The sequence below is a fragment of the Euleptes europaea genome, chromosome 7, assembly GCF_029931775.1.
Source record: "Euleptes europaea isolate rEulEur1 chromosome 7, rEulEur1.hap1, whole genome shotgun sequence".
Taxonomy (NCBI): Eukaryota; Metazoa; Chordata; class Lepidosauria; order Squamata; family Sphaerodactylidae; genus Euleptes; species Euleptes europaea.
This window is the reverse complement of record NC_079318.1, coordinates 83,758,714-83,774,405: the sequence shown is the minus strand read 5'-3', so window position 1 is coordinate 83,774,405 and position 15,692 is coordinate 83,758,714. Positions and strand designations below refer to the sequence as shown.

Here is a 15,692-nt window from a genome sequence, read left to right as displayed (position 1 = left end):
TTAATTAGAGCGACAGGGGAATTCAAAACCGGATGAAGCTGCCAAATGTTGATGCTGAAATCAAAAATAGTGACAGTCAACCCGGGTTTTTGAGCAGAACGTTTGGTTTTTGAATCTAGGTTTGGAGGAGAGAATGTGGGGTTTAAATGCAGGTTTTTCTGTTAGATTTTTTTTTAATTTTTCACACTACATACTACACAGTAGACAAACAACACATTCAGTACCATATTTACATACAATTCATTCAGTACCACATATACTACCTACCATAATACAAACATAACCGCTAACAGTGCACTAAAATGTAACCTTACATATTTTACCAGGGTGTAATAAAAACATGTATTTTCATTATGAATTCATCTAACAAAATTCATTATGAATTCATCTAACATAAAAAATCTAATATACTGATCATTACTAACAGCCTTATTATAATAATTATAGTATTCTTACAATCATAATATGGTCTACTTTTTCATATATTTTACCACCCCGTACCTCAATAATTTTTATCATATTATATGTTATCCCCAGGGGTGATTAACTATTTCATAGATCTACACATAGTCGTCCTCTCTAATAACTTGCTTATACAATACAAGATCCTTAAAGGAAAAAAAGAAAAACTACTAAATTTTCTTGCTTTTAAACATGCCATTAAATGTAGGTTTTGAGCTTCAGATATAAACTTTTGAATACATATTTTGATCTTAATTTTTTTGGGGGGTCACATCCGATTGAGTGAATTGAGTATAAAAGCAAGAGTTTAACGCATGCTCTTGCCGGCCCACTATTACATAGTGTCAGATACTGATTGGGTCTGCACGCCAGCCTTCAAATTCCGGCTATTGATAGATGTCATTTATGTCAGCCATCAAAATCTGAAATGCACATTTCTGTTCTCATTCTTTCTAGCACAAAAGGTTAGGGAGAAACTCAAGAGGTACTTTTCAGTGTCATGTGAAAATAGATTACAAGAAAAAAAATGCTGTCTATATGGAACAATGATATGGAAATAACTATAATCAGAGATCTTCACAGATCCTACCAGTTCTGTGCTAAAATTCAGCCCAGCCCAACCCAACACAAAACACTTGATGGTGCTCACTCTGTGGAAATCTAAAACTGTCATTTGCATCCAAAACAAATTTTCTTCCTGCATCCAAATTCTCTGTGCCAGATATTCAGCAAATATACAAATATAATCTAAAACTGTGCTGAGTATTCTATATTCAGCATCAGGATTTGACATCTGATAATGTGTTGGCTCCTGCACATATGTTCCATTGAGACAGTCGACAGCAAATAGCATTGAAATTGGGGTTTCACATGGCATTTAATACAATGTTGTGTGAGTGTGTAGGGCCATCAAGTCACAGCCAACTTATGGCAACCCAATAGGGGTTTCGAGGCAAGAGACTAACAGAAGTGGTATGCCATTTTCTTCCTCTGCATAACAACCCTGGTATTTCTTGGTGGTCTCCCATCCAAGTACTAACCAGGGCTGACCCTGCTTAGCTTCTGAGATCTGACGAGATCAGGCTTGCCTGGGTCAACGTTGTTGTTATTTTTTTTGCCATCAAGTCACAGCTGACTTATGGCAACCCCGTAGGGTTTTCAAGGCAAGAGACGTTTGGAGGTCTCTTGCCTGCCTCCGTGCCATGATGCTGGTGTTCCTTGGAGGTCTCCCATCCAAATACTAGCCAGGGCTGACCCTGCTTAGCTTCTGAGATCTGATGAGATCAGGTTAGCCTGGGGCTGTCCAGGTCAGAGTGGGCCAATGTTACATTCCACAAAAAGATTCAGAAGCACCTGTCCTTACTATATGTTTATCCAAAAGTAAATTCTATTCAGCAAAGGTTACACCTCTCTCCAATTTTCCTTTTCTTTCTTTATTTTACACATAATTAATCAATTATTGTTCTCTCATGGTCACAGCATTCCTGAATCAGTTGTTAATTAGCAGGATGGGGGTTGCTTTTCACATTGCCACCAAACTCTCTGCTCATTATTTTAATTTATTTTTGATGACCATAAAACAGCAATTACAAAAGTATGATCGTAAGGGCGGGGCACAAATCCAATGAATAAACAAAACAACAAACAAAATTAAATAATGAGCAACACTTTTGGCTGCAAAATAAAAGGCCAAGGATAGCAAGGATATTTCTCTTATTAAATAAAACAAAACCGATTCATCAATGACAAACCAGGCTACAAGAATTCAGAGAGTAATTAATTAAGCTGGAAGAAGAAGCAAAGGAGAAAAATTTAAAGGATCAAGAGCCCTGGGAAACTTGAACAGAACTTTGACAGTTCACAATCCCTACAAACCACATATGAAACAGGATAGGTGAACATAAGCCTCAAAACAGGGACAATGGCCTGCTGTAGTGAGTTATCTGCTCACAGCTATATTTAAGTCCAACAAGAACACATGAAGCTGCCTTATACTGAATCAGATCCTGGGTCCATCCAAGTCAGTATTGTCTACTCAGACCGGCAGCGGCTCTCCAGGGTCTCAGGCAGAGGTCTTTCACATCACCTACTTGCCAGGTCCCTTTAACTGGAGATGCCAGGGATTGAACCTGGGACCTTCTGCATACCAAGCAGAGGCTCTACCACTGAGCCACAGCCCCTCATCAGATATGAAGGGAGCTTTGACTCATGAAAGCTTATACCCTGAAAATCTTGTTGGTCTCTAAGGTGCTGCTGGACTTGAAATCGAATTAAGCTGTACTACTGCAGACCAATGCATCTACCCTCTGAAAGTATGTGCTCACAATCACTATTAACACTAGGGTTGCCAACCTCCAGGTGGTGGCTGGAGATCTCCAACTATTATAACTGATCTCCAGGTGACAGAGATCAGTTCCCCTAGAGAAAATGGCCGCTTTGACAATTGGACTCTCTGGCATTGAAATTCCTCCCCTCTCCAAACCATGCCCTCCTCAGGCTCCACCCCCAAAATCTCCAGGTATTTCTCAACCCGGAGCTGGCAACCCTATATAAGCCCAAGTCTGATAACATCAGACATCTCTGAATTCCAACTCAACCACTCCAACGATGCCATCACAATCATAGAGGTTTGCTTCTGAGCCTGTGCAAGCTATCCACCATAAATAACCTCAGCCAATCCCACCTTGCTATGGGTATCCTGCCCTTGTTACACCACACAGAGTGAGATTTTACATGCAAGGTAATGGCCATGCAATGTCTAACTCCACTACGCTGTCTGAGTATGCATTTTTCTTTTGCAACCGTTTGAGACCCTTGAGCTACTGAATCAAGAATCGGCTGGCTTAGCTGGTTGAGCTGCGTTCAAGGCACGCAGGAAATGAGCCGTGCAGTATGAAGGAAGGCAAGCAGGGCGGGTTTGCATTTGCAGTGGGAAAGGGAGGGGAAGGCAGATCATGTCGCTTCCTTGTTTGGCTGGTCTTGGGCCTTGCCAATCTGTGCATTACATCAACTAGGGTAATTGAGCAACCAAAAGAAGCTCAAATAGAAATGGGAGGGCTTGGTAAACAAGCTGGGGGTTAAGTAGGGTTGCCAGCCTCCAGGTACTAGCTGGAGATCTCCTGCTATTACAGCTGATCTCCAGCAGATAGAGATCAGTTCACGTGGAGAAAATGGCTGCTTTGGCAATTGGATCCTATGGCAGTGAAGTCCCTCCCCTCCCCAAACCCCGCCCTCCTCAAGCTCCACCCCAAAAACCTCCCGCCGGTGGTGAAGAGGGACCTGGCAGCCCTAGGGTTAAGGCAGGACTCTACCCTGGCCTATCCAACAGCCACACAGCACGGATATAAAATTGAGCAACCACTGAACATGGCCGAAATTAGGGTTGCCAGATCCCCCGTGGACACTGGGGAGGGGTAGGCGTAGGGTTGCCATATCCAGGTTGGGAAACTCTGGAGATTTGGGGATTGGGCCTGGGGAGGACAGGGACCTCAGAGGAGTACAATGACTTAAAGTCCACCCTCCAAAGCATCCCTTTTCTCCGGGGGGACTGATCTCTGTAGTCTCAAGATGAGCTGTAACTCCAGGGGATCTCCAGATCCCACCTGGAGGCTGGCATTCCTAGCTGTTATTGGTATTGCTCTGTATTGCTTAATGTTAGGCATTTTTCTGCCTCTGCTCTTTGTCTTTGACTGCAACCTGCCACATACAGTGACATCTTTCAAGCGCCTAATTGTATTTCAAACTCTAACATATACTTAGAGGCGTCTTGGCTCCATCTCCCTCTTAGCATGGAAAGCTGTGGTGAAATTCAGACTTTTTTCCTATTGATCAGGATTTTCTTCCTGATCGTTTAAAATGGATTGAGCTTGACCCTTTTTTGTCTTCTTGGACAAAGACAGTAGACGAAAGACTTTCAAGTTTACAGATTTCCTGTCCAAGTTTTCCCTCAGACCTCTCTTTAGTAATTCATAAGATACTCACAGATTTAGAACAAAGGTACCATCTTGAACTATGCGGTGATGCCAAAAGGAAATGCACGCCTTCTTTCAGGGGACAGAGCACACCATCTTTTCCAGTGCTTCCAGAATATCTAGAATTCTTAACCATTCCAACCTTTTGAAGACCTTTCTTCTTGGCCAGATACGTCTTACCCCTCAACGAATTATTTGGCAGATTCTTAACTACTCCAATCGAACAGAGTCTGCCCGTGTGGAAAGGCAAAGACAGAAACACTTACCCATTTTTTCTTCAGCTGTGATTTATATTTTTCCGTTGTTACTCTATTGATTCTTTTGTAACTCCATTGATTTCACACTTTCCTGTATGTTCTCACGGCTGCCACTTAATCTACCTGCTGTCTGGTAAAGGTAAGGCCATTACTCTATCTGTAGTTTATTATTTAACGGCCACTTTGAAGATTCGCCGAAAGTTATAATCAAATTACGCCTTGCATACTCTCATTTGCATACAGGCGCTCTTTTTGCCCTGGAACAGGAATTTCGGGGTTGTTATGCAGAGACAAGCAATGGCAAACATCTCTGTAGGTCTCTTGTCTTGACAACCCTATGGGGTCACCATAAGTTAGCTGTGACTTGATGGCACTTTACACACACACACACACACACACACACACACACACACACACACACGCCATAGTAGTGGGGTTGCCAACCTCCACATTTCTCCATCTGGTTGTCCATCTCAGGTTGTCCATCTGGTTCTTTCAACATATAAAACTGCTTCAATATCCTGGCAGTGCCCTCGTTCCCTACAAGATATTGCAATCTCAGTCCAGTGCAACTTAATCACCAGGGGGAACTTGGGCTTTGATGCATTTCATCGCAACTAGTGAAACACTTGTGCTTTTAAACGTCCGATAGCCTGTGGCTAATAGAAGCCAACACATCAATCTAGCCAGCTACTTTCTCCGCTCAAGGATTAGGGCAGGAGCCGGTACAGCTTTTACCAGCCAGGACAATTCATGGTTCTGCCTCTCAGGAAGAGAAGTACAGGCATGAATGTAAAAATGCTGAGGGGGGACTTTTGTTGTGATCTTTCCCGTTGTGGTCACGACTAGCCCAGGTGAAGAGGAATCAGGGGCAAATTAAGCCCGTAGGTCCTTCTTGCATGCCTGGCAGGTAGTGGGGAGTATATTGCCCTCCAGGAAATTTCAGTGGGACTCAAGCATTGCTGCCCTGAGCTGGATGACCTAGGCTAGCCTAATCTTGTTAGATCTCAGAAGCTAAGCAGGGTCAGCCCTGGTTAGGTCTTAAATGGGAGACCACCAAGGAAGTCCAGGGTCCCTATGCAGAGGCAGGCAATGGCAATCCACCTGTGAACATCTCTTGCTTTGAAAATCCCAAGGGGTCGCCATAAATCAGCACATGCACCAACTATCCCATCTACCATAGTTGATTCCACAATATGATCCCTTTTCGTTGCTGCAGGATTCCTTTTCCACCATCAGCTGCAAGCAAAATAGAGTGATTCCCACAATATTTTGATATCATTTAATATTGTGCTACATTCTCCCATGAAAATCCAGCAATGCCCATTCATATTGGTCAGAATCAACATGTTTGGTGGTGGAAACTGCTGTCAACTTATGGCAACCCCATGCGGCTTTCAAAGCAAGTGACATTCTAAGGAGGTTTGCCATTCTAAGGTGTCTTTGCATCACGACCCTGGATTTCATTGGTGATCTCCATCCAAATACTAGCCACGGCCAACCCTGCTTAGCTTCCGAGATCTGATGAGATCGGACTAGCCTGAGCTATCCAGGTCAGGGCACTACAGGCTTACTTAGAAGTAAATACTGTTCAGCAAATGTCCTGCTTCTCCAAACAGTTGCCCCTTTAATTTTTTTTTTACTTTACAGCCCCTTCTGCCTACTTCATTAATTACTTCCTGTTCTCTTTGTGCATTCACAAATGGGTTATTAATCAGCTCCTTTACCAGAGAGAAGGGGGGGGGAGGTTTTGTTACTACTTTTCTCTTTGGCTGCAATGCGACTGCTCACTATTTTTAATTTGTCATGATTTTATAATGGCATAATTATGACAACAAAAAATACGGCAAATGTACATTTGTTCTTGCTGCTCGCGAGAAAGCAATAATTAACTCCCCCCAAAGAAATGTCACCAGAAGAGGGAGTAATTAACTGAGCACAATGGAAGCAAAATGGGTTTGAAAAAACAGAGAGAAATGTAACAGGATTAGGGCGGTATCGATATACCCGAACCAAAAATAAACCTGAAATTAGCTGTTTCAGCAATATTTGGGTTTCAGGCTGACTGAATACCAAAACCTGGGAATCTACCGAAGCCGAATAGGCGGTTCCCGAAAAATCCAAATAACTATTCAGCTTTTTTGGGTTCAGCTATTCGCCTTTGCTCAGATGCACGGCTCTGTGCTTTCCCCAATTTTCCTATCTTTTTTTTAAATTGGTTTTTGTTAGAGTAAACCTGGCAGTGACGTCATCGTGTTGCACACAGGATTGTTGCCCCAGCCCCACCCAAAAAAATTCCTGCCAGAGGAGAGGGGGAAACCTGCCAACCCTACCCATTTCCACCCTCTCAAACCAGATGTGCGCTGCAAGTTATGTGTTCAGAACTCCCAGAGATTTTTGAAACTTAATTCTCAGGCACATGGGAACTGGATTCAGTTTGGGATTGTGGCATGCAGGAGAAGGGACTTCAATCTTCCCCACTAGGACCATTTTGCTTACCTAAAACAGCCCCAGGGAGCTACTATTTCCCCATTGGGAAACTTAAGTGTAGCCTATCAGTACATTTCAGTTTCCCATGTGGGACAAATAGTGACTCCCTATAGCCATTTTAGTTCAGGGAAATAGCACAGGGGGAAGGCTTAAGCCCCTCTCCCCGCAGGCTGTGCTCCTATTAGGGTTGCCAGGTCCCTCTTTTCCACCGGTGGGAGGTTTTGGGGTGGAGCCTGAGGAGGGCGGGGTTTGGGGAGGGGAGGGACTTCAATGCCATAGAATCCAATTGCCAATGCGGCCATTTTCTCCAGGGGAACTGATTTCTATCGCCTGAAGATCAGTTGTAATAACGGGAGATCTCCAGCCAGCCACCACCTGGAGATTGGCAACCTTAGGTCCTATCCAAATTGAGGCCCCCAGGTACCCAAGAATTCGGTTTCAGCATGGAACTCCCAGAGCACACCTGGTTTGACAGAATGTGAAATGGCCAGGGAGTGGACCTATAAATTGTGTGACCTGTACTTCGGCCCTCAGTGGGCGAATGGAAGCTCTGTGTCTGCACATGTGCATCAACGCACACGTTGAACACTATGTTTGGAATTATTGATCATGTATCATATGACAATAATGTTTTGCAATGATATCTTTAGCGCAAAGTGCAAACACCCTTTTTTGGTTGAAAAGTAGCGGAGGTAGGGTTGCAAACTCCATCTTTGGAAATACCTGGAAATTCGAGGGTGGAGCCTGGGAGGTTGGGGTTTAGGGATAGGACGAAACTTGGTAGGATATAAGGTCATTCAGTCCTTCTTCTAAAGCAGCCATTTTCTCCAGGAGAAGCAGAATAAATGCTTTAAACAAATATTAAATAAATAGGTGATTTATGTCGCCTGGAGATCAGTTGTAATTCTGGGAGAGAAGGCGGGCTGAATCCAATCAATGTTGTAGTGGTTAAGAGCGGTGGACTCTAATCTGGAGAACCAGGTTTGATTCTCTGCTCCTCCACATGAGCAGCAGACTCTAATCTGGTGAACCGGGTTGGTTTCCCCACTCCTACAAATGAAGCCAGCTGGGTGACCTTGGGCTAGTCACAGTTCTCTCCAAAATCTCTTAGCCCCACCTACCTCACAAGTGGGAAGAGGAAGGGAAGGCAATTGTAACCCAGTTTGAGTTTCCTTAAAGGTAGAGAAAATTGGGGTATAAAAACCAACTCTTCTGCTGCTGCTGCTGCTGGGGCTCCGGTGATGCTTAGGGTTGCCAACCTCCAGGTACTAGCTGGAGATCTCCTGCTATTACAACCGATCTCCAGCCGATAGAGATCAGTTCACCTGGAGAAAAGGGCTGCTTTGGCAATTGGACTCTATGGCATCGAAGTCCCTCCCCTCCCCAAACCCCGCCCTCCTCAGGCTCCACCCCAAAAACCTCCCACCGGTGGCGAAGAGGGACCTGGCAACCCTCGTGATGCGAGAGACTGCTGCTTGCCAGATAAAAGCCTCTTTTTGTGTAATTTATTTATTGAAATCGTTTTTAATGCCCAAGGTGGCAAATAATAAAAATACACATAAATATATAAGAATGGCAAAAAAACCACACACACAATTAAAGCGAAACACATAAACACATGAACGGGAAGAAGGGTCAATCACAATCAGCAGTCCCTCGTCCTCTAGCACCCTAGGCGATTGCCTCGGTTTACCTAATGGGCAGGGCCGGATCAGTCAGCAGAACAATTGAGAGACAGAGGAGAGCCTTCATCTGTGTGTAGTGAGTGATGGGGGGGGTAGCAGCAGCCAGTTTTGGTATGAGAATTGAGGCGTTATGGGCACATCTCTATTTTATCTACGAAAGGTTGCAGGATATGCAACAGCAAGCGAGAGCACATAGAAAATCCTCCCCGAGGGAGAAATCAAGTCTCAGGAAAGGCCCTCGACGCCCTGGCGTGCTGTAATCCCGTTCCCCTGGAGAAGCGTGTGGGCGGCTGTTGGGAGTTTATACAGCAGCACCGTTTGGGGGTGAAAGTGTTCAGGGAACAGCACTAAGAGGTGTGTAATGAGCGCAATTAGATGCTATCTGTTGATGAATGAGTTGCTTGGCTCGGCTGCCTGCTGCTTTTGGGCACATAATTGGAGGATGATCAATGGAAGCAAATCCCCCAAAGAGGTGTTCTCAGCTTCTCTCGGCACGCATACCTGACAGAGTTCATGAAAGTTACACTTATTAGGTGCAGCTGCCAGGGTTTATTCTTCCCAATAATGAATTTAGCAGGGACTACCCCTGGTTTTACAGAGCCCCGTGGCGCAGAGTGGTAAGCTGCAGTCCTGCAGTCAAAAGCTCTGCTCACGACCTGAGTTTAATCCCAATGGGAATCGGTTTCAGGTAGCCGGCTCAAGGTTGACTCAGCCTTCCATCCTTCCGAGGGCGGTAAAATGAGTACCCAGCTTGCTGGGGGTAAAGGGAAGATGACTGGGGAAGGCACTGGCAAACCACCCCGTAAACAAAGTCTGCCTAGGAAACGTCGAGATGTGACGTCACCCCATGGGTCAGGAATGAGCCGGTGCTTGCACAGGGGACCTTTACCTCTACTTTTACCCCTGTTTTTGGAACCAGTCCCTGGGCAGCACTGTCCCTATTTTGCCTGCTGGGGTGAAGGAAACCCACTGAGCAAAATAGGGCTTACACCAGAGTAAGTGTGCATAAGATTGCTGCCATGGGTAACAGTCCCTTTTGAAGAGTCCATGAGGTCAAACAGGTAACATGATGAGCAGGTGTCTAGTGGTAATTGCAGCTCATATAGCCTCAGTTTTTCCTTGGGACCATGCAGGAAAGAGAAAGGGGCTCTAAATCCCCACTTGCTGTGAAGTTCACTGGGTAGCCCTTGATAGGGTTGCCAACCTCCAGGTGGGGGCTGGAGATCTCCCACTATTATAACTGCTATCAGTTCCCCTGGAGAAAATGGCTGTGTTGGAAGGTGGACTGTATGACACTGAAGCCCCTCCCCTCTCCAAACCCAGCTCTCCTCAGTCTCCACCCCCCAAAATCTCCAGGTATTTTCCAACCCGGAGCTGGCAACCCTGCACCTTGGGCCAATCATTCTCTCTCGGCCTCATCTACCTCACGGGGTTTTGTGAGGATAAACTTGAAAGAGGTCAGTTGGAACTGGCGGAGAGGGCAAAACTTACTGCATTGATAAATCAAGAAGACAATGTACAATTTATGGGTAAATAGGAGGCATGGTTTATTGTGAAAATGCAAATGGGGAAACTCAAGGATTATTCATTGATCTAATCCATTTTTTATAACTATAAATAATGTTTAACATTTAAAAAATATAATTATTATCATACTATGGTTGATTTAAAACAATAAATAGGTGTTTATGGTATGGAAGTAGTAAGTAATTACAAGTTAACTGATATTAAATAATGAAAATATGTTTAAATATTTAAAATAATATTAGGATTAGAATTTCTATACAAAAGAGTAAAAAAATTATTACAAGATGGAGGGAGATGAAGGGGAAGTTGTTATATATTATTATTTCATCATTTCACTTAATGATGAAAATGTACTTTCAACACCAATATGCTGTTTTCTCTTTTTTTTGAAAAAAATTCTTTATTGTTGAAATACTTGTTTATAATATTATTCAAAAATAATAATAAAAAATTTAAAAAAAAAATTGAAAGAGGGGAGAGCCACGTAAGCCACCCAGAACTCACACAGTTCTTCTACTTCCCCCTCCTTTTGGTGCGCTGCTGCTCCACTTGGCAGGCAATAGTTTAAATCAGTAGAGTTGCCAACCTCCAGGTAGTGACTTGGAAAAGGAAACTGTACTCGACTATATTCAAAAATATCAAAAGTGTATTACGTTACAGTGAAGACAATAGTAAAGTGCAAACAGAAACTTATAAACAACCTAAACACAAATAAACATGAAACATAACATTCTTCAATTGAGTCCAAATGACTTCTAGGAAGAAGAAAAGAAAAAAAACATTGACAAGGAAAGCAGCAGCCCTTAGCTCGGCGCCTTTGAACCTTAATATCACAGGCTGAAAAAGCATCATTTGCGAAAAACGTTTTTTAAAAAAATTCCGGAAGACGTTTCCCATCATCCATTTCTTCCAATGAATCAAGACTCCACTTGATCTCTTGAAAAATAAGCATCAAGATACATTCAAGTTCTAACGGACTTTAAGCAAGATTTTACAACTTCTAGAAGTCATTTGGACTCAATTGAAGAATGTTATGTTTCATATTTATTTGTGTTTAGGTTGTTTATAAGTTTCTGTTTGCACTTCACTATTGTCTTCACTGTAACGTAATACACTTTTGATATTTTTGCATATAGTCGAGTACTGCTTCCTTTTCCAATTCACTACTGTACAGTACAGGTGAACTTTTGTATTAAACCTCCAGGTAGTGGCTGGAGATCTCCTGCTATTACAACTGATGTCCAGGCAACAGAGATCAGTTAGCCTGGAGAAAATGACTGCTTCAGAAGGTGCACTCTATAGCATTATACTCCATTGAAATTCCTCCCTTCCTCCTCAGGCTCCACCCCCAAAATCTCCAGGTATTTCCCAACTTGGAGCTGGCAATCCTCTAAATCAGTCATAAATCTTATAAATAAGTCATAATCATCCCGTCGCAATGTGGCACTTCTGGGATAAACCCAGATGTGACGTAATTGCGTTGCGTGCAGCCACACACGGGGGATCATTGCCCCAGCCCCGCCCCAAAAACCTCCCGCCGGAGGAGGGGGGGACCTGGCAACCCCACTCAGCAGCCATGTTAGCTAAGTGGAACCTCCATGTTCAGAGGCAGTCTGCCGCTGAGTACCAGCTACTGGGGGCAAATAAAAGAGCTGCCGCTTCCATATCTTGCTGCAAGCTTTCAAGAAGCTTGTGGCTGGCCATTGCTGGAAAGGGAAACTAGACTTGCTGGAACTTTGGCCTCATCATCTCTCAGTGTATACTTATAAATACAGCTGTATCCACCAACAGTCTCACGATGCAGCATGTGATGGATTGGCACAGAGCTTCAGCTCTCCGATTTCCTGCCTGGCTGTCTTTCGCTTCCTGCCCTGGGTACGGAAACGCATGAAATCACTCAGGGACTCCACCCAGTTTAACCACCCTTGATGAGAAAAACTGTGTGTGTGTGTGTGTGTGTAAATGAGGTTTGCGCACACATTGTACATCAAATCCTTTTTCTCGTGTAATGTGGTATAGCGGGGCACATTAACTTGATTTCAGGTTTTGCCAAATCTTACATGCACAGCGGTGTTGTTGATTTGGACTTCAGAGTCAAGCCTTGCATTTTCAGTTCTACTTCAAATGTTTTTAAGTGCTTGAGGAGAGAACCGGGCTGTAGTTCAGTGGTAAACCACTTGCTTTGCAAGAGAATGTATTGAGTTCATTTCCCAGCATCTACTTAAAGGAGTTCAGACACCTGGCAAGGGTGGGGGGGACTCTCTGCCTGAGACCCAGGAGAGCTGCTACCAGTCAACATAACACAATTCTAAGTTTAGAACAGTTTATTTATTTAAAATATTTCTGTCTTGCCTTTCCACTGAACTAGGGTCGCCAACCTCCAGGTACTAGCTGGAGATCTCCTGCTATTACAACTGATCTCCAGCCGATAGGGATCAGTTCACCTGGAGATATGGTTGCCAGGTCCCTCTTTGCCACCGGCGGGAGATTTTGAGGGCGGAGCCTGAGGAAGGCGGAGTTTGGGGAGGGGGGGACTTCAATGCCATAGAGTCCAATTGCCAAAGCGGCCACTTTCTCCATTGGCTGGAGATCAGTTGTAAGAGCAAGAGGTTGGCAGCCCTACCTGGAGAAAAGGGCCGCTTTGACAACTGGACTCTGCGGCATTGAAGTCCCTCCCCTCCCTAAACCTCACCATCCTCAGGCTCTGCCCCAAAAACCTCCCGCAGGTGGGAAAGCAGGAAGAAGGAAGCTTTCCCCTGAGAGTAGCACTCTACACATCAAAGGGATAGTGTCAGAGCAATAGAGAAAGGATGCCCAGTGCCTTGATCCCTCTATCTCTGACTCTCTAGTCAAGTCCCCCTCTGAAGTCTGAGGTGAGAGGCAACGCAAAGTCCTTCACTTCCAACAACAGCACCTTGAGCTCCTTGGAGAAAGGGAGAATCTCTGGCTCAGTGGCAGAGCATCTGCTTAGCATTGCAGAAGGTCTCAGGTTCAATCCCTGGAATCTCCAGTTGAAAGGATCGGGTAGCAAGGGATGTGAAAGACCCCTGCTTCAAAGCCGGGAGAGCTGCTGCCAGTCAGAGTAGACAATACTGACCTTGATAGACGAAGGGTCTGACTCAGTATGGCAGCTTCATGGGTTCAACTTTCTTTTGGGTGGGGGGAAGGCATTTTTAGAGCTCATCCTATCCTAACCCCCTTCTCTCTGGCTCTCGAACAGCAGCTGTATTCTAGGTGGAAACTGCCTTTCATCTATCAGCTTGTTCAGAGACATGGGCCTTTTACGCATGGCTGTTTCACTCGCTGTCACCCCTCCAACGACTTTGGGGCTGTGTGTTGTTTATGCATGCCGTTTCCAACCGTCAGAGGTCGCCTCGCTCTACCCCCGCATTTTCCCGCATTTTCAAATTTGAGATAAAACGGGTCTCTGAAAACGCGGGCAAAACGTGGGGAAATGAAGAGGGAGAGCAAGGCGACCTCTGAGAGTTGGAAACGGCATGCATAATCAATACAAAACCCTGACCGAAGTAATCGGAGGGGTGACGGCGAGTGAAAAAGTCATGCATAGAAGACCTTTATCATTTTCCAAATTTGTCCTCTTGTTTCCTAGTCCCCCAGGTCCTGAAGAGCTGCACAGAGTTTGTAGAAAAGCATGGGATAGTGGATGGCATCTACCGGCTGTCAGGAGTCTCATCAAACATCCAGAAACTAAGGTAAGGGCTGCTAGTAGAAACACTGCCCCTGCTTCTTTCCTAGTAATGCAACAGAGCAGTTCTGGGTTTGGACCAGTAACTCACCAATACAAAATAATAATAATAATAATAATACCAATACAAAAATAATAATAAAAAAAAACCAATAACTCACCTACAAAAAAAAAGTTGTATTGAGTATATAATAAGCAAACCGGTTTAAAAACACAGGTTACAAGGTCAGTGGCTACATACAACAATAAAACAAGAGATCTGTCTAGCTGTCTACTTACTTAAAGACGTTACATAGTAAATCTGGTTCTTCAGGCATGAGGTCTATGAAGCAAAGGGGAGGGGCTGTGGCTCAGTGGTAGAGCCTCTGCTTGGCATGCAGAAGGTCCCAGGTTCCATCCCCAGCATCTCCAGTTAAAGGGACCAGGCAGGTAGGTGATGTGAAAGACCTCTGCCTGAGACCCTGGAGAGTCACTGCTGGTCTAAGAAGACAATACTGACTTTGATGGACTGAGGGTCTGATTCAGTATAAAGCAGCTTCATGTGTTCAAAGCATAGTTCTGAGACAGTGTAACGGGAAGCAAAGGTGAATAGAAGAGAGAGTGGGCAACTTCTGGGTACTGAAAAGCTGACCAAGAACAGGTGACGCTTAGCCTCCAGCCACAGGGGTAGTTGGCTGGAACCTCCTAGACACTCTGGGCTGGTTCAAACTGGAAACAGGTTCCCAGAGGAAGATGAGCAAATTTCCCCCTCTTATCTTGTTACCTCAGATGTTTCTCAGGAACTCATTTACGCTGGTCTGGGAAGGAACCTTGAACAGGTCTCATCCCGATAACATGCACCTGATGTTTGTGAGAAGCTTAGGCCTAAGAGTGGAAAATTACGAGCTGACCAGCCAGAGAAATAGGGTTGCCAACCTCCAGGTACTAGATCAAAAACATGGGCACCTCTGCGCCTATACCGTGAGGTTTGGAAATTAGCACAGGAATAAAGGTACACAAAAGCACAAACAACGGGATGCAAAATAGAAAAAAATCTAATATGTGGCTATAACATGTAAGACAAAATACAAAAAGTGCACAGCAGCAATTCTAAATATACTATCCCACAAAATATATACAAATATACAAGGTAAGTATAATGCAGACTTTGTGCACAGCAAAAAGGTAAGTGTCCTCTTCTGGGTTTCAATACAAGTCAATTTCTGTAGAATATCCAAATATTGGTGTAGTCCAAAAGAACAAGATGGGGGACAGCCGTTTCACATTCTTTTCTTCAGCCCCATATTCACTCCTAAATATGCATCTTATGTTCCCCAGGGAATATGTATGAGCGCGTAGCCAGTTGATAAGCAAGCCAACAGACCATCCTTTAGGTAAAATTTATCGGCTATTGTTGACATACGATACGGAAGACGAACAAATAAAATCATGTCAAATTAAATAACAACGGACGAATGGGAACAGCTATTTCGTGGAAATCTCAAATTTACTCTCTGTCAAGGAATTCAAGAAAATTGGCTGAAAATGTTGCACAGATGGTACATTACGCCGAGCGACATCCAGAACATGAACAGCTCGACATCTGGTTTGTGTT

General features: G+C 44.2%; 1 protein-coding gene and 1 non-coding gene across 2 annotated transcripts in view; one reads left to right on the top strand and one right to left on the bottom strand.

The window, feature by feature from the left end:
* Positions 1-15,692, top strand: part of ARHGAP30 (Rho GTPase activating protein 30) — a 35,708-nt gene that overhangs the window by 548 nt on the left and 19,468 nt on the right. The window contains exon 2 of the mRNA XM_056853449.1: positions 14,003-14,105. Within this exon, the coding sequence (XP_056709427.1) occupies positions 14,003-14,105 (103 nt within the window). The remainder of the gene's footprint in view (positions 1-14,002; positions 14,106-15,692) is intronic.
* On the bottom strand, positions 2,571-2,642 carry TRNAT-GGU (transfer RNA threonine (anticodon GGU)). Its single transcript has one exon. It is a non-coding gene; the product is annotated as a tRNA-Thr (tRNA).